Below are 19,031 nucleotides of genomic sequence, written 5' to 3'. Positions count from 1 at the left end.
TATTTGTGGATAAAGTGGTGGTGGGTTGGGGTGAGAAAATGTAAATTAAAATAAGTGTCTTCAGTTTCTGATGGGAAAGACACAGCCTGCCTCATTTTGATATGGAAAACATTCTGGAGCTATGGCACTCCCACTGAAAAGGCCCTGTCTCTTGCGTTCTTTTGACAGATGTCTTGAGATGGCCCCTGAAGCAAAGCTGGGTGGTGGTGGTAGATAAGCCTGCCTGCTGCCGCCAAGGTAGTAGTGCAAGTGTTGCTTGCCTTGTACATAGCAGGTCTTGTACGTAGCCTTGTACACAGCAGGGAGACATTCAACCAAACATACCAATGAAAAACTCCCTCGGAACAGCACAGCCAGCATATGCTCCTTCAGCAAACATCTAACATGTGCAGGGCGGCTAAGCATCACTTCCAGCCCTTCTGCAGTCCCCCTCTTGGTTAATTGACTTTCACACGAACAGAATTAACCCATAAGTTGGGCACGGAGTGATCACCGCTGTTGCGCTTCCAATGAGTGGAAAGGCTGCAAGCCTGAAGGCATTTACCTACTTCCAAGTACGGTAAGTCCTATTCAGCTCAATAGATTCTACCTCCTACATTGTGCGTGGGATTGCAGCCCGGATCTTTGACTAGCAGGATTACAGCCTAAAGCTTTTATCCAAGTTTTGAGGGACAGAATAGGGAGTAGAGAGACAGTCACACAGGTGCCCCTTCCGCTAAAACATCCCACTCAGAGCCTGTGGGGCTGTAGAGAAGCCGATGTCTCGCAGCCCAGGGCAGCCGCTTTGGGATCTGCAGCCTCACCATATACATCCCAGCTTCCTCTTGTGTTCTGAGAAATGCAGCTCAGGGCCAATTGCAGCCAGTGACTGTGCGGAAGTGAAAGTTGGGCTGTGAGTCACAGCAAAAGTAACCAGCCAGCAAGCCTTGCCTTTGGTTCAAAAGAGCAAGAGGTCTGAGACTTGGCGCCATCACATTCACTCCACCTGGCTTTCCCAGGGGCTTCAAATGTATGGCATTGATGTGACCCAGGTCTCCCAGTATACAGAGTCCTGGTATGGGAGTGGAGAAGCTTTGGTGCACCCGATGTTGCCGAACTGCACCTCCCATCAGTCGCAGCAAGCATGGCCAATGGCCAGGGATGATGGGAGTTGTAGTCCAGCAACATCCGGAGGGCCAAAGGTTCCTCGCACTTGTCCTAGCATAGCAGCAGCTGTATTCTCTAAGACACTGTCTCTGTTTTAGGGTGCTTCCAGGCAATGGAGCAACACCATCCTGATTTGTGTGCATGGAGGGCAGACGACGTTGGCTATTTAACGACAACCCTTCTCATTTGTTTGTGGGGAGGTTCAATGACATTCAGTGATCCTTCCCTCCCTGGTGCATTTCCCCATCATTTTCCGTAGTATAAAAAGTCTAGTGTTTTGGGGAAGTGTGTCCATTGTGCAAGACCTCCCAATCAACTGTAAATACACAAACTTAAATTGACCAGTATGTGGTTGAATCCCACCCAAAAATACTTAACAGCCTCAAATTGCTCTTAGTTCCTGTTTTTGTATTTGGGGAAGAAGTTGAGGATGCATTTTTAATTTTTATAAAAATATATCAAATCAGCGTGCCCCTGTGTGAACTAGAGATTGCCCAGAGTATTTAGAATATAAGAGAGGCCTCAGATTTGTCCTAGCTCCATTGTCCTTGTACAATAAAGCTGCTTGGAACTTCGTTCGATTGTGCAGCGTATCGACTGCAGCTGCGGTGTTAAAAAGAAGTTAGTGCCGCTTTCCTCTTCATCACACTGAGCAGGAAGTTAGCTGTCATCTCGGTGATCCAACAATCAGAATCCTGCAAAAGAAGGGACACTATCCAGGGCTGGATTGGGAGATGAAGCTTGTTCATGAGAGGAGTTAAAAACCGAGATCTTTCATCTGTCCAGTTGGGACAGAAGAGCATTACATGTTCCATAGTCTCCAGAGCCGTGTCATTACAGGTGCATGTTCTGTTTGCGATGGGGACTCTGGAATAACGACCCGACAGAACTGCTGTAGGAAAACAGTTGAGACGGGCACAGGTAAAGGCCCTTCGCTTAGCCTCCGAAGAAATTGTGAAACAGTATAGAGGGATTCCTTCAGGGGGAGGAATAGCTAGGGCTAGGCCTGAACACGGCCCTCTTGCATCGGCAGCTGTGTTAGAGAAGTCAAGTTGCTGTAGCTTCTTTTTAATTGAAGGTAGGGCCGCCGGACTAATACACTCTAATTTAAGAACAGTTTTGCAATTCAGATTGTAAAGAGAGCGGAGTTTGAGGTTAATTGTAGTTTTCCAAGGGGAATTATGGATATCTCTTAGGATCAGATTGGAAAAACCACCTCTAATTCGAGCATCCGATGCTAGTAGGTGGGAGCTATAGGAAATGGCTCGACACCATGCTCGTTTTACAATTGAGGGCTGAGCGAACTCAAGTCGTAGGGCTGCACCTGAGACGCATCTCGGGACACCGGAAAGAGATCTCAGAAACATATGAAGTGGGCGATCCAAGTTACCTGATATTGCTGTAGTCCATACTTCACAGCCATATAATAATTTAGGAACAACTTTGGCATTAAATATTTGAATTGCTGCTGGAAGGTGTTTGCCGCCCTTCTGGTGGTAAAATCGGACGATGGCATTGGAGGTCGTGGTTGCGGCGAGAAAGGCAGATTGTAGATGGGTGGTCCAGGAGAGATTATAAGTGAATATTAAGCCTAGATATTTAAAGGCTTTTACCTTTTCTAAGTAGCCGCCTGTGATCTTAAGCGGTTCCAGCTTGAGTTTGCGGGAACGAGTGAAGTGAAGGCCGGTGGGCGCGCGCGCCGCGCTCTTCGGTAAAACACACGCGCGCGGGCACACAGTCTGTTTGGGCGAGCCTGGTCGCTTAGCAACCGGGCGCATGGCCGAGCCTGAGGGGGGCAAAAGAGCGGTTGACCAGGTCCGAGTGTTGGAGGGGCGAGGGAGAGAAACGTCGCGGGAGGCAGATCAGTGAAGCATCCTTCCATACTGAAGATAACGAAATCATCATTGCCTCCAGTTCCATGATGCAAACAAAGTATAGCAAGATCCTTTTAAGTCAAAGACACAGAGTAAAAAGAATTCATACAAACCTGTGAAGAAGGAGACAGTCAGAGCAGTAGTTGATACTGGACTAAAGAAAACAAGCAGGCACCAACAAAAAAATGAAGATCCAGAAAAGGAGTATGTTCTTGATCCTTGTCCTCAGCCTCTCACGTTAGCTCAGCAACTTGGGTTGGTGGAACCTCCTGCCATGCCACTAACCATTGAGGAATGGGAGCATGTGAAACAACGATCCATAAAACAAGGAGATTCAGTTCAACCTTGTGCCATATGCAGAGAAGAATTTGCACTTCAGCCACAGGTGCTGCTGTCATGTTCTCATGTGTTTCACAAAGCATGCCTGAAAGCTTTTGAAAGATTTGCAGGTAAAAAGACCTGTCCAATGTGTAGAAAGATCCAGTATCAGACCCGAGTAATTCATGATGGAGCACACCTATTTAAAATAAAGTGTGCTACAAGAATTCAAGCTTTTTGGCGGGGGCATATTGTTAGGAAATGGTATAAAAAGCTAAGAAAAACAGTGCCTCCAAAAGATGCCAAATTAAGAAAAAAATTCTTTGAAGAAAAGTTTTCAGAGATCTGCCAACGATTATTGAATTCATACGATACCCGCATAGACGAACTCTTCTCCGAGATTGATTCTAATGTAGCTGAAAGTCAAAACGTGTTTCAGCAGCTAGACAAGAAGTTGGGCCCAGGCATAGATGAAGTTGAATGGGAAAAGATACAGATGCAGGCGTTCCGGCAAGACATAGTTGACTGCCCAATTTGCATTATGCCGCTCATCTACCCCACTCACCTGCAGGATGGAATTCCCCAAGCCAGCTACCCATCATGCTCCAGCAAGACCGTTCTGCTCTCCTGTTCACACATGTTTCATAGTACCTGTGTTCAAGCTTTTGAAGACTTCTCCTTGGGAGAAAGACCCATATGTCCTTTATGCCGCTCCCATTATCAGAAGAAATACTTAACTAATGTTTTAATATAATTTTTTAAGGTAACTGAAAAAAGCCATTGGGTTGTATCCAATGCTGGTCATATTCCTTGGAACAGACCCGTTTAAATTTAAGTCCATTAATTTTAATGGGTCCACTTTGAGTAGGCCTTAGTTGAATGTGTATTATAGAAATATTAATATTATAGAAATATTAATAAATAAATAAATAAATATCAATTTCCTATCTGACACGCCCCCTCCCCCTTCTCCAGCTGTTCCCACAGTGGCTTAACAGTCAATCTCTCTTTTCAGGGAATGCTGACAACTGTAGCTCTCTTAAGGAGATAGGGATCTCCTACAACTCTCATTACTCTTAACACACTACAATTTGGGCAGCGGGGAGGGGCGGGGTTAGCCAAAGACACAGCTTTAAATTTATAGTGCAGATTGAGGCCTAGTCAAATTTCACCTCAATTGCTATCAAGTGTTTACATTATCTTTCCAGGCAGTTGCCTACTGACTTCCAATCTTGGGTCCAGTTTACATTATTAAATCCCTGCATATCCCTATGAGGTAAGATACAAGCTGAAATGAGAAACTGAGCCAGCTCCTGTGGAGAAGGTGAATTTTACCTTAGCACATTGGACCTCTTGAGGGTATCTCGCTGCTGAAAGCTAGATCTCTTGTACAAATTGCCTTGTCTCTTTCTGGATTGCTGAGGCATTATCTCATATTTCAATTATTCTAGTCTTGCATTCAGAGGAGGAGAGAGGGAGAGCTTTATAAACGACATTAATCAAAGAGGTCTCTAAACATTGCATAGAATAAAATTGTAGATGAAGTACAAACAATACATAAAATAACTAAAACGGATAAACTAAGGCAGAACAAGAAGTGGCAGTGACTGGCAGAGTGTGTGATCACAATCCTGATATTCCCACAAGGCGAGAGAGTCTCACAAGTGAATGTGTGATGTCTTGCCTTTAAATGCTTGGCGAGAGGGGTGGGGGAACTTGCTGGGACATCTTTGTTTCTTCTGTTCAGTTCTGAACTTCTTGCTGCGCTCCTGGGTTCCTGAATCATGACTTCCGAGCACTGTGTCTGCTGCTGATTCTGTCTGGTTTTTTGCCTGAATAAGGATCCTCTGTCTCTGTGTGTGTTGCAGGGGAGTCAGGGCAGTTGCTTGGATCAGAATGCTGGTTTGAAACAAGCAAACATGGTTCCAAAGTAGCAACTATTTGAGAGGGACGAATGGACAGGCGGATAGCAAAATGGTGTACATAGAACATTTTGGAGGGTTATTGGGGGAATATTTTATGGTGTCCCCAAACTCCTCTTCTGTGTCAAAAATGTACACTTCCAAAAACCTGGCAAAAACATTACCTGTTGATATTCAGCCTTATGACCCAGGTGTGACCATGGCTCAGAAATCTATTGGGTTAATCTTTTGTATTTATTGGTTATTTGGGGGATTTTTAATATACACATGGGGATTTGATGTGGATTAAAGGTTTCATTCATTCATTCATTTGATTTATATAGCACTCTTCATCCAAAGATCTCAGGGCGATTCTTGATGGATTCACTGATGATGAGAAGGGTAGCTTTTAAGTCAGGGGAGTGAAGCTCTAGATTGGGTAAGGTCTAAGTCACTTGGCCTGGACTAGCTGGCAAGTTAGATTTATGCTTTATGGTCATGTGGGGGCTGGCTGAGGGCAGACTGAGGTTAGTGGGACAGTACGAGCCAACACTGCTCAGAACTTATGTCACCTTGTGAAAACACAGAAGGGTTTGTGGGAACCTGGGGGAGTGTCATGTACCGAGTTAAATAGGATCCAAAATGCAGCAGTCTGATTGGCCCTAGAACAATGCAGCAGTATGATTGGTCTGCAGGCGCCACCCAATCCAGATCCAGATGGAAGTGAATCCACAACCTGACTGGCCTACAGGAGAATTCCAGAATTAGCCAATCACGTGCAGCCCATTGTGTAAATAATGTATATAAAGCAGATACTTTGGGGGGACTTTCATTCCTCCTCACCACTATGAGCTGAATAAAGAGCATGAAATCCACTCTCGCCCCCGAGTATATTTCAGGGAGGGAAGGAAGCCATTACAGAGATATCCCAAGGCTTGGAAGAGACATCATCTTAAGAAGCCATAATTCTGGCTGCAGGCTGGGTTAAGCATTTCTCTAACGTATTTAGTGACCATTCAGGGCAACCCCACTAAACAGCTGCAAGTAAAGATTTGTTAAACTTACTGAATGGCAACTGGTATAGAATAAGGAAATTAAATCCCTCATTGAAGGTTTGAAATTTTTTTTAAGTGCCAGGTGAAGAAGATGTGTTGCCTCCTGAGCTTTTTAAGCACCACATGGAATGTTGGATACCCATCTTGGAAGGTTTATTTACTTTCTTAAATAGCACGGCCCAAATCCCTTCTGGATGGAAGATGAGGACCATTGTCCCAATTTTCAAAAAAGGGGATAGAAATGATCCACAGAACTATTGCTCAGTTAGGCTACCAGACATTTCCTCCAAGCTTTATCTGTGACATCTCCTTCATATATTATCAGACTGGCTGCACACTAATAATATTTTTCATGAACACCAAGCAGGGCTTAGAGGATACAGTACTATCGATCAATGCTTCACATTGATGCACATCATTAGGAAATATACCGAAAACATTAAGAACACTCTATAGGCCGCCTTCATTGATCTCTCTGCTGCTTTTGATTCTATTAAGCGAAGCAGAGTGTGGGAGAGACTACTTAAAGCCAGCAACGGCTACAGACTTCTGTTACTGATTTGAGAACTTTACAGTAACATGGAAATGAAGGTTAGAGTAGATCTTAAGGGTGGTGTGTCTGAAGCTTTCAAATCGACTCGAGCATTGAAACAAGGCTGGATTGGGCCCCCCAGTCTTTTTAAGTTCTATATTAATGACTTGGTACCTTATTTAGCCCAAGTTTACTCCCCTTCTCCAGTAATTAGGAATTTAAAAATTCACATCTGTTGTACACAGAAGACACAGTTCTTCCTCTTTCTCACCTGGACCTTAAAAATCTTTTGGCTGCTTTCAGTTCCTATTGTAAGCATGAAAGCCTCTCCAAAACCAAAATCATGATTTTCAGTAAACACAGTATTAGATTTAAATGGAGCATGGGGATCATCATGATTTAGAGCAGATCTGATCTTTTATATACCTTGGGATACTCTTTAGTGAATATCTGCCTTGGAACTGGCATATTGAGGCAGTGAAAGTCGACACATAGAAAGCCAATAGGGGCACTGATGAAATTTTACTATAATGAGGGTGGTTAGCTATTCAAACCTGCACTGAAAAATTACAGTAGCAAAATGATCCCTCAAATGTTGTATGGAGCTGAAATCTGGGGCCACAACTTGAACTCCATTAAAGGGTTAAAAATAGTGCAAACTCAGTTTATTAGCAGATTATTCTCGTTACCTTCAGGAGTGTCAGCATTTCTTTTACGCACTGAAGCTGGGTGGGAAACGTATAATGCCAGAGCGGCTTGCACCCAGTTAAACTACTTGAAAAGGCTCACTTCTTTAGCCATTGAGCATCTCCTGGCTATGTGCTCTGTGGAACTGAGGACTAGCCATCTGTGGAATTCAAATGGTCAAAGTATTCTAGACTATTATTGTTTTCAGGAGTTGAATGTGGATAAGTGTCAGCTAAGGGACTGGCTCTTATGGATAGAATCCAGAAGGGACCTGCAATCGATTTGAACCACCAATTTTTCTCCTTTTGAAAACAGAGCATGTCAGATCTAGCTATTTGAACAAACTCTTGCCTGCCTCATTAAGAACTGCTTTTATAGAGTTGTGATTTCAAGTGCACACAGACTCTTTATTTGTGGGCAACCCCAGGTAGAATATATCTCCCATTGTATGATAACTTGTCCTTTATATGCAGATCCAACGAAGCTCTTTCTAAGACCCCCCTTTGGACAGGAAATCAGCTCTCCCTGACAGAGAGGGTCCACTGATTGCTGAGTGACAACAGTGCTGTAGTGGCGCATAAAGTGGCCCTTTTTTGCTCTGAAGGCAAAAAAAGGTTAGGAAGAAGTAACTGAGTTACTGTATCCCTGGTGGTTTCCCTGTTATTGTCACCTTCCTAATTTATGGTTCCTGTTTTTATTTGCAGTTGTTTGAGTTATATTTTAAGCGGCTTGTGGTTGTATGGATTTGCCATGGCTTTTGGCTAGTACAATGGGTTTTTTTTTTTAAAATATTAATTGCAGAGACAGATGATGGGGCAGCTACAACAGGCAACAGAGCTACACTATTTCCCACCTATTTCATTCTAGACCAGCACACACTAGCAGGAAACAGGCTGTGAAGGCAATACACTTGTTGTTGAGACCACAGTTGGTTATTTCTGTGTCATCAGATTAGACTTTGGCCAGCGTGGTTTCTGCTCTGAAAAGTGCCACGTGGTCTGTGAGGTAGAAATGGAACTTTTGTATGGGTTTATTTACTGCAATTTGAGCTCACCTTTTTTCTATGTACCTGAAGGTATTGTGGGGTGGTTCTCTCAAGCTTCCATTTTTATCTTGTGACAGAACAATCCTGTGAGGTAGGCCAGGCTGCCAGATGGTGAATGGCTCAAGGTAATCCAATCAGATTTCATGGCTGGCAGGGGTGAGGCAGCCTCAGCCCTAGCCCAACACACTTAACTGCTGCACCAGATTGGATTCACAATGTTGGAAAAGTCATGGTTTTCCTCAAGGGTGGGGCTGGTTCACTGCTTCCTGATTGGGGCGGCAGTTACAAAATGGAGAAGTTTGCTCAGCCGATTGTGAGTCAAGGAACTCTGATTGGGAAGGGTAGTCCAGTTCATCTTCCTCTTCCCGCTTTGCCTCAGGTTACACACAGCCAACCAATGCCCTTCAGATGTTGCTGAGCTGCAGCTTCTATCATGCCTGATGGGAGTTGGAGTCCAACAACAACAATAGCTTCAAGTTGCAAGAAAGGAGATTCCGACTAAACATCAGGAATAACCTTCTGGCAGTAACAGCTGTTTGACAGCGGGAACGGACCCCCTCGCGAGGTCGTGGATTCTCCTTTTTAAGCAGAGGTTGGATGGCCATCCGTCATGGGTGCTCAATGCAGCTGAGATTCCTGCACTGCAGAGGGTTGGACTAGATGGCCCTTGGAGGTCCCATTCAACTCCACGATTCTATGATTTTATTAACATTTTGAGGGAACTGCACTGGCTACCCCTGATGCAGGCTGGTCCAGGAGGAGAAGTGTTCTTCTAAGTGGGGCTGTAGCTCGGCACTAAAGAAGGTCCCACATTGGCCCATCTTAGTCCAGCATCCTGTTCTCACAGTGGCTAACTGGATGCCTGTGGGGAAACTGCAAGAAGGATCTGAGCACAACTCTCCTCTTCTGCAGCATTCAGAAGCATTGCTGCCTCCAGCTGAGGAGTCACTGACAGGTTTATCCTCCACAAATCTGTCTAATCCTCTTTTAAACCCATACAGGTTGGTGGCCATCAGTGCCTCTTGTGGAAGTGACCTGTAGAATTTGACCATGTGCAGTGTGAAGGACTTTCTTTTATCTGTTCCAAATCTTCCAAGTTCTACTGTTTTGGATGTCCACAAGTTCTACTGTTTTGACAGAGGGGGGAAAAGCTTGTCTCCACTACTTGCTTTCTCCATGCCATGCATTATTTTACAAACTTCTGCAATGTTGCCTCGTACTTGCTTTTTCTCTAACTTGAAAAGTCCCAGATGCTGCATCCTTTCCTCCTAGGAGAGTCACTCCATTCAGCTCCCAGCATCTCCCCCTTCCCATGGTTGTAGCCAATGAACATTTACTCAGAGTAGACCTATTGAAGTCCATGGTCCTGAACCATTAATTTCGGGGTTTTTTTTTGTTTTTTTTAAAAGATATTTATTGGCATTTTCAAAAAATAAAAACAAAACATAAAGAAAAAAAAAACAATTACACACACATACAATTTACATTTCTTACTGTCAATGACCAATTTCCTTGACTTCCCCACACCTCCCCTTCTTGTATTCCAGTTCCAATTTTTAGCTCAGCAAGTTCTTGTCCCCAAACTTTACCTTATTTTCTCTAATTCATTTTAGTTAACCAATTTTAACTTATAAACCTCAATCTTTATACATCAATACTTATTCTTAAAAATCTTTTTCTAGGTTCGCCCCATCAATTTAGTTAACCAATTTTAACTTAAAAACCTCAATCTTTATACGTCAATACTTATTCTTAAAAGTCTTTTTCTAAGGTCGGCCCCAATTCCCTTCCCCGAAATCCCCATTTTTCTGTTAGTGGCAAAACCAAATTAATTAAAACAGAATATAGTTATACACCCTTTGGATTCCCAAAGCCCCACCACCCCCTTTCCCGGTTTCGAACCCCAACAAAAAGTCCATCAGTCCATCTGCAGTCAGCCTGGCGACCTCACGTCCGAGGCTCTCAATTCTCTCTCAATTCCTCTCTGCCGGTTTTTTTGATAGTCCTTTATATTAAACTCCGAATCTCGAAGGAGCTCTGTCCCAATAAGGTCCATGTTTCTTCCAGCCAGGCCTCCATATTTAAAAATGGAGCCAAGATCTTGTTTCTTACTTCTCTTAAGTCCAAATGTCCCAAAAGCTCCAGTTTCCACTTTAGCCAGGTTTGTATTCCATAGGTCTTCAGATCTCCACATAGGGAGATCTCTCCATTTTCCATTCTTCAATTCAAAACAAATTTCCATCATCCTGATCTTATTTTCCTTTATATCCATCTTAACCGGCCTCTGGCTCTCCTCAATCATCTGTGGCATTATAGCTCCTTCTTTTCCCTTCAAATCATCATGTTCCTCTTTCATCACATTCTCAGATTTCTCAAATTTCTTTTCTTGTTCAGCTGCAAAAAATTTTAGGTCAACTGCAAAACTTTCCTGTTCATCTGCAGAAACCCTCCCAGAAAGTCCCTCCCAGGCTCAGCAACTTTATTTACTGTTCCCTTCAGTATTGTAACATTTGTAGCCAAAACATCACTCTGTTCCTGCAACTTTCCCAAGAGAAAAAAAGTCCTCTCCAGTTCAACCAGTATTTTTCCACTTACAGCCATTTTTTTTAATGTCCTAAACCCCCTCTAGAGGGATTCTAGTTTCTTATTATCTTCCAGTTCCAACCCAAAAGTCACGTTAGCCTTTTCTTCTTTATTTTTAACAATTTGTTACCAAATTGTAGCGAATATAACCAGCAAAGACAGCAGAAACAAAGTTCTCCTTTTTTTCCAACTTTGACAGCTAGTTTGACAGCTGTTAAAGTCTTTATGTCTCTTCCGCAGGCTCTCTCACCGATCGCTCCCGGGTCTTGGGGGAGGGGTAAATTCCGTTCTCAATGTTAGCTCTTATCCTCCAGCACAGTCACTTAAATTGCCAAAACGTGGAGTTAATTGCTTTAATCCACAAAGAAGAAAGGTATTCTCACAAGCTTAGTAATAAAATCCTTGCTTTACGATGTTTACAAGGCGGGTAGGCGGACTTCCTCTTTACACCTTACCCGGTCGTGCCTAATTCCCAAAGAAAATTTCCCTTTTAAGTCCAATTTCCGTATTACTCACGGGTTGTTACTTTTAGTCCAAATGTTCAGAGAAAGAAGTCAGCGCTCTCCGTCCATGGCATGCGGCTTCACTCAGCAGGGGAAGCAGTCGACTCACAGCACCGCACCGCTCTCCGTCCCCCGTTCCGGAGCCTTTAAAAAGGCTCCTTCGCGGGTCGGGGGGGTGCAAATGGTGCCCGCCGAGTCACCAGGTCCACAGGCTTCAACGCCTGTGGTTTATGAGGGTCCCCGCGTCGCCGCCGCGGCAGGACCCAACCCCTGCTGAGCCGATTCCCTCCGGAGCTCGGAGGGAATCCGCCATTAGGCGATGGCGCTAACCCGGAAGTCTCCTGAACCATTAATTTCAACACATCTTTTTCTGAGTAAACGTTAGTTTAGCACAAGCCCCTGTCAGTAGTTTATAAAGATTTGTCATGATCTACAAGAATAACAAACTGCAGAGGAAATGGAGGAGAACAGTAGCTGACATGAGAGCAAAAACTATAAAGGAAGAAAAACAACAGCCCTGATGTCCTTTTGGGAGGCAGAAAACAGTAAGAGGGAAAGGGATATCTAATAATTAAATTATGGCTCAGATATTAGCAGCCTTGGGGCCTGTGGAATAACTGGAAACCCAGATATTTGTTTTTGATCAGATAAGTAGGAAGAATAAGGAAAAAGACAAGCAAGGGGGGAGAAAGAGGGGGAGGTGGTAAGTAAAAGCAATCTCTAACTCTCCATATCTCCAGAAAACAAATTTATACTTATATATTATTTTTAAAGAACATTGCTATTTTTCTAGAAAAAGAGGTGCTGGAACTCACCATGAACCCTTGTTCTCTTATAATGACAATGGCGCCCACCTGAGAGGTGCCGAAACTGATTCTGGTGAGTTCTGGCTGAAAAAGGCTTGAAAATAGATACCTCTTTCTGCAACAATGCATCTACGAAAGGAGTGAAGTAACCCAGGCGCAACCTGACCCTTCTCAGCTACACAGCCTCACTGGCTTGGCTTCGCATCCTCCTTGAGAGATTTTACTTGGGTGGAATGCATTCTTCAACTTAGTGCCTCTTGCTGACCTGGAATTGGAGCAGAGAAGGGGAATGTGAGTCTGTGCAAAAACTAGCCTACTGTAACAGGCCCTCTGGACTCTTCCCGGCCACAGTCCCGCTCCTCTCCTCAGGCCACAGCCCTTCCTGGGTCTGCTGCACTGGAATATCTCCTTGAACCCTGATGGTGCATTTTTGCTTGTCTGGATGGAGGACAGACAGGAGTGTGTGTGTGTGTGTGTGTGTGTGTGTGTGTGTGTGTGTGTAGAAACTGGCTTAGTGTACAGTGATAAATTCCCCCCTCTCTCTTTTTTGCTCTTTCCATTTTTTCCTCTGGTCCTTCCCACTCCTGGCACGTGGCCCCTGGACCGTTGCCCAGAAGGGAATGGGGGACTCAGTCTGAAAAGGTTTGCCACCCCTGCCTTAGAATAACCAGTTTGCCATCAGAGGCACAGGACGGCATGTCAAACGACAGACAGACATGTCAGTCTCCGTCAGAACCTCTCTTTGTTACTGCTCAGTGAAGGGTTAAAGAGCTGTGGTGGGCTTGGCTGGTCCTGGCTTCCCCAGAGGTCTCTATCTTCCTTCTCACCCCCACCCCTTGCCCTTTGGGCCGCTTTGAAGGGCGCCCAACGCCCTTGAGCCACGACACGTCCAATTCAGTCCATCGTTCTTTGCTCCCATTGTGTTAAGGCACCCACCATGGAAAACAATTTCACAGACCAGCCGTCAGGAGAGAAAGATCGGGGGTGACAATTGCCTGGCCGGCAAATGGGCCTGGTGGTGAAACAGAGAGCAGAGCAAACTCGGCAGAGGGCCCAGAGCAGGGAGTCTGGCGCTGCTGCTGCTGCTGCTTTTGTGGGGGTAGGGATGAAGGGAAGGCGCATTGACTTCGCTCCAGCTCTTGGGAGCCAGCAGTGTGTGGAATCAGCAGCCCTCAAGATTGCACAGTCACATGTTTGGGCATAGACACGAGAAAACCGGTGAGCAAACAATTTAAGGTGCCTAAATGCAAAATAGGGACGCGGGTGGCTATGCGCGGGTGGAACTACAGAGCCTAGGACTTGCCGATTAGAAGGTCGGCAGTTCGAATCCCCACGACGGGGTGAGCTCCCGTTGCTCGGTCCCTGCTCCTGCCAACCAAGCAGTTCGAAAGCATGTCAAAGTGCAAGTAGATAAATAGGTAAAGCGGGAAGGTAAACGGCGTTTCCGTGCGCTGCTCTGGTTCACCAGAAGCGGCTTAGTCATGCTGGCCACATGACCCGGGAGCTGAATGCTGGCTCCCTCGGCCAATAAAGCGAGATGAGCGCCGCGACCCCAGAGTCGTCCACGACTGACCTAATGGTCAGGAGTCCATTTACCTTTAAATGCAAAATAACTGGACATAACAAGCCTCTCTGTGAGAAAAGTAACCTAACAGCTGTCTCAGACCCTCCAAGTGCCCCTGTTTTCCAGGGACAGTCCCAGATTTACAGAAGCCGCCCCGGTTTCAGATTAGATCCTGGAATGTCCCTATTTTCATTGGAGAAATCTGGGAGGGTAGGATATCTTAAATAAGAAAAATAACATAAGAACGAGCCTGCTGGATCAGGCCAATGACCCATCTAGTCCAGCATTGTGTTTTCACAGGAATCAACCAGATGGGGAGCCCCCAAGCAGGCAGTATGTGATTGAATCCCATTTTGAAACAGCAACCATCTGGAAGTGCCTTTCGTCTCACCTCTCTGCAAACTTTTCAACCCAATCAGGATGGGTGCTCAATAAACAAGCCACCTGGAAATGGCTGAGAATGCTTATGCTGTAGAACAAGCTCCGTTGAAGCTTGTGTGGTCAACTCTCCAGTTTCTTTGCTGGAATCCTGAGGTCCATTGGCTGGAGTCAGGTGCAAAAAGAGGAAAGATAGGGAAAACATACACTTAGAATTAAGAAAGAGGGTGCCCTTGAGCACCAGGGCTGAACTTGCAATCCTGCCACAGACAAAAATCCACTCCTGGTTTTCCAACCATTTTATTTTATTTTTTGTCATTTCAGCAGCTTAATTTAGGAAGCATTGGGTGGGTGGGGGAGTCATTTTGTTGTTGCAGTTGAACAACTGGGAGTTGCAAAGCCTTGCCAATTTACGGCAAATCACCCAGAAATGCACTAATAGATCCCAATCCACCTCCTGCCTTGCCCTGCAAGTTCTATGACTCCCCTAGCTAAGTGCAGAGCCACAGGGAAGCAGGATGGAATTGGAAGGATCCAGGGAATGAGGGGGCGTCAGGATCAGGGCTGGGCTGGCAAGCCCCAAGGTGGCAACAGCAGCAGCAGGAAGAAGGAGGAACAGAGAGGAGGGGCCTGACTGATGGGAAGTGGGATTTGTGTGCCTTGCCTTCAGCCAGAAGGGAGAACAGGGATGCCAGCTCCCCCCCCCCACTTCCTGGCAAAGTGGAGGGTCTCAGTGGAGGCTGGGGAGGGCAGTAGGCAGTGCAGGGAGGCAGGTGACTCAGAAGGTGGCAGCAACTGCTACTAAGCCTCGACTGTTGTTTCCCTGAATAAATATCTCTTCCTTACTTGCACATAACAGCCTCTCTCTGCATGCGTTGATTGAGAGATGGGACAGGTAAATGTAAAGGTAAAGGCACCCCTGACCATTAGGTCCAGTCGTGGCCAACTCTGGGGTTGCGGTCCTCATCTCGCTTTATTGGCCGAGGGAGCCGGCGCACATCTTCCAGATCATGTGGCCAGCATGACTCAGCCACTTCTGGTGAACCAGAGCAGCGCATAGAAATGCTGTTTACCTTCCCGCCGGAGCGGTACCTATTTATCTACTTGCACTTTGTGCTTTTGAACTGCTAAGTTGGCAGGAGCAGGGACTGAGCAACAGGAGCTCACCCTGTCGCAGGGATTCGAACCGCTGACCTTGTGATCGGCAATCCCTAGGCTCTGTGGTTTAACCCACAGCGCCACCCGCGTCCTGGGTAACACAGGGAACCCTTGAATAGAGTAATCGAGTTGGAAGGGACCCTGAGGATAATCTACTCCAACCCCCTGCAATGCAGGAATATGCAGCTGCCCCATACAGGGATTGAACCTGCAACCTTGGCGCTATCAGCACCATGCTCTAACCAACTGAGCTACCCAGGCTGTGAGCCTTCCTGTATCCTAAGAACAGTAAGGAAGTACAGTATAACAAATCAGTGGCTTGGCCCCCTTAACCCTCCTGGGATTTGAGCACAAGGCTGAGTCTTAACCCTGCCATATTCCACAGCCAGAGATCGAACCTGGTTACCTCCCAGGACCCAGACGGTCAGGGCAGTATCAAAGGAACACATGCTGTCTTCTCCTTCCAAGTGTGCCTTGTGCCCAACCCAGATCTGCTCCCGAGGGCTGGGGCACACTTGTTGTTGTGTGTACTACATTTATACCCTGCCTTTTCCCCTGACAGGGACTCAAGGCGGCTTACAGATAAAAATCAGAACAGCTAAAAACATAGAACAGATTTAGTGGATGCACTGGGGGGGGGGAGAGAAATGGGAGAGTCCTGTTGCACAAGCAGAAATCCTTCTGCTCGTGGAACATGTTATCTGCACAAGTTTGAATACAACCTTCAGTATTTTGCAGGAGGGATTCAAGTGAATACCAGAACTTTAGGGTTGTGCCTTCAGAGTGGATTAAAAGACTCTGTTGCCCTAGCACAACAAACATACCTTTCTTAAAAAAGGACTTTTTGTAGTTTGGAAAGTGTCAGGGAAGTGAATCGGAAAGTGTGGAATTAATTAACAACAGGAAGACTTATAAGCCCCCTGCAAGCAATTCAGGATGAATGCAGAACAAATGCTTATTATTAATATTTATTATTATTTACTTATTTAGAGCATTTGTACCCCACTCTAAAAAGGCTCACAGAGTGGCTTACATACAGTCAATTTAACCAAGCTGGTCTCTGCCCACAGGCTCTCAAGTTAAAAAAAACAAAACATGACACAGAAGGGGAAAGGGATAGGAAGAGGAAAATGAAGATCAAACTCAGGCACCAATTCTTAAACATTTGTCCTTATAATGACCAGATTGCAAGGTTCTATGACCTCACAAACAAATCAGAACAAATGCTCCATAAAGGCCAGGTATAATCTACCCTCTGCGTGAACTTTGTGCAAGACAACCAAATGCTCAGTAAATGCAACGCAGACTTGCAATGTTCTTTGCAATGTCCATCAAAGGAATGGGACCATCATCTGGGTCACCTGTGTTATGAGTCTTGACATAAGGATTCCCACCTGTCTGCAAGGACACTGATATTGATGGATGCCGGTGTGCTAAGTGCTTGTCCCTTGGAGGGGCTATGACAGTGTAGGGCATGCGATTTAGTATCTCTGGGTAGTAACCAAGCCTCTTTCTGCTTGTCTTCCTGCTGTTCTTTCTTAGGCACGTGTTCCCGTCCAGCAGGAGACATGACACAGCAGCACTGACCTGACGGGACAGCCTGGTAAGTGGGCAGATGGTAGGGGAGAAATTGGAGTCAGTTCACATCCTAAAAACAAACTTAGCCTAATTTGCAGTTTCCGAAACAATGAAATTTGAAATTTGCACTTTTCTGAATTTCATAATGCAGTTCTCTGGCCAAGCAGTGTGTACCCAAAATGCATATACCAGGGTAAAGTGTCCACTTAAAATGCATTTCTTTATCCTGACATGTTGGGCATTGTAGGGGTTGGACTAGATGACCCTCATGGTCCCTTCCAACTCTACCATTTATGACTACAGAAATGCCTGTTTTGTGCTGCAATGACGTTATGGAGATCCCATGGGACAAAATTACTTTTTAAAAAATATTTATAATATTTTTTACCTGTCCTTTATTGAAAAACAGGGTCATCACCAGAGGGTGGCTAGCTTGGTTATTTGCTTGGGCTACAAGCCCAGTAAAGGGGCCACTACCCTAATGTTTGTACCCTTTCCACCTTGAACAGAATACCCAAGAATCTCAGTTGCAGCATAGATGAAATCTCAGTTTGCCTGTCCTGCCTCTCCCAGGCTAGGGGGTCCACTGAGGGCTCCCCAAATCCTGGAGCCAGCCCTAATCAAAATATTCCAGGGTAGAGATGCAAGAAGACATCAATTTCTGTTCTACCCTGTATTTGTTGCATGGAACTCTGTTTCCATTCCACTGCAGCTCATTTTCCAATAAAAAACTAAGTTACTCGTCTCGCTGTCCACCGGTGAAAGTACTGAATTACATAATTAATTACATAAATTACATTGCCATTATATTATTCCTCCCCGTTCATTTCAGCACAAAGGTCCGACAGTGCAAACAGGGGAAGAAAACGCAATCAATTACATATTGTTTGCAGACTGAAAGCAACGAGAGCAAATGCCAATCCTGTTTTGCTGGATTGATTTTTGTTCTAGACATGGGATGAATAAGCAAATATCAGCAATTTTTGCTTCCATTTTCATCAGAATCCCCCAATATCCCTTTTCCAGTGTGGGGGTCAATCAATGGCACTCCACAATAAATGCAGTTTCAAAACCCACAAATAAGCAACAAGACAGAAGGCTACAAATATATTGTTTTATTGCTGCAATGTGCCCCAGTTATTGGTTGTACGAGAAATATCCCCTAGACAACAGCCGTGGTTCCTCAGTGTGTGTCTGAGAGAAGAAACCCCTGGCAATGTTATTGTCTCTGCATGTTTATATATATCTAACCTCCCCCCGACCCAGCGCCAACCATTCCTCATTTGCTTCCCACTGTCCTACTAACCCAGGGCTGTCGGTGGCAGGTGTCTCTAATGTCCCTGTCACTCCGGATTAAGAGATGCGCTCTCCCACCCCAACCCCCTCCTGGGTGCCTTGCCTGCATTCCTTCACTACTTGCAGATCCAGACTCTGCCTAAGGGCCCGTCTAGATGCAGCTTTGCACTTGCTTTCCTTCCACAACGATGGGAAGAGCTTGTTTTCTGAAGGTGGCATGGGGTGGGCAGCACATTTGGATTTTGTTTTGCCTTCCCTGGGCAAGTTAAAACCCCTCCTCCAGCCCATCCAGGGACTGATTTGTTTATTTTATATATTTCAGGGGTGTGTGTGTGTGTAGATCTCTATCTCTATGTATTGATCATGTGTGTGCGTGTTTTCAATCATTAAATGCAAATAACTAAGACTAAATTCATCTGTCCATAAATATACAAACGTTATATAAACTTTAAATACACATAGTAAGTAAGTAAATTGCAAGTTGTTTTTAATATTGCGTTTTCATGTTGTAACCTTACCCAAGACCTTGGTAATCAATAATAATAATAATAATAATAATAATAATAATGTGCAAAATCTTTTTTTAAAAAGCATTTTAAAATTTATT

General features: G+C 45.0%; 2 protein-coding genes and 1 non-coding gene across 7 annotated transcripts in view; 2 read left to right on the top strand and 1 right to left on the bottom strand.

The window, feature by feature from the left end:
* FGR (FGR proto-oncogene, Src family tyrosine kinase) overlaps positions 1 to 19,031 on the top strand; it is a 64,138-nt gene that overhangs the window by 28,542 nt on the left and 16,565 nt on the right. For all 5 annotated transcript variants that reach the window (XM_053398636.1, XM_053398637.1, XM_053398638.1 and 2 more), the window contains exon 2: positions 17,093 to 17,153. The gene's annotated coding sequence lies outside the window, so the exon portion shown is untranslated. The remainder of the gene's footprint in view (positions 1 to 17,092; positions 17,154 to 19,031) is intronic.
* Positions 2,923 to 4,274, top strand: LOC128419383 (RING finger protein 32-like). Its single transcript, XM_053400006.1, has 2 exons — positions 2,923 to 2,961; positions 3,085 to 4,274. The coding sequence occupies exons 1-2, from the start codon at positions 2,923 to 2,925 to the stop codon at positions 4,090 to 4,092; spliced, it is 1,047 nt and encodes a 348-aa protein (XP_053255981.1). The 3' UTR covers positions 4,093 to 4,274.
* Positions 15,738 to 15,811, bottom strand: TRNAI-GAU (transfer RNA isoleucine (anticodon GAU)). The gene has a single exon. It is a non-coding gene; the product is annotated as a tRNA-Ile (tRNA).

Source organism: Podarcis raffonei, chromosome 8 (genome assembly GCF_027172205.1).
Source record: "Podarcis raffonei isolate rPodRaf1 chromosome 8, rPodRaf1.pri, whole genome shotgun sequence".
Classification (NCBI taxonomy): domain Eukaryota; kingdom Metazoa; phylum Chordata; class Lepidosauria; order Squamata; family Lacertidae; genus Podarcis; species Podarcis raffonei.
The sequence above is the reverse complement of the archived record's forward strand: the minus strand, read 5'-3'. Positions and strand labels throughout refer to the sequence as shown.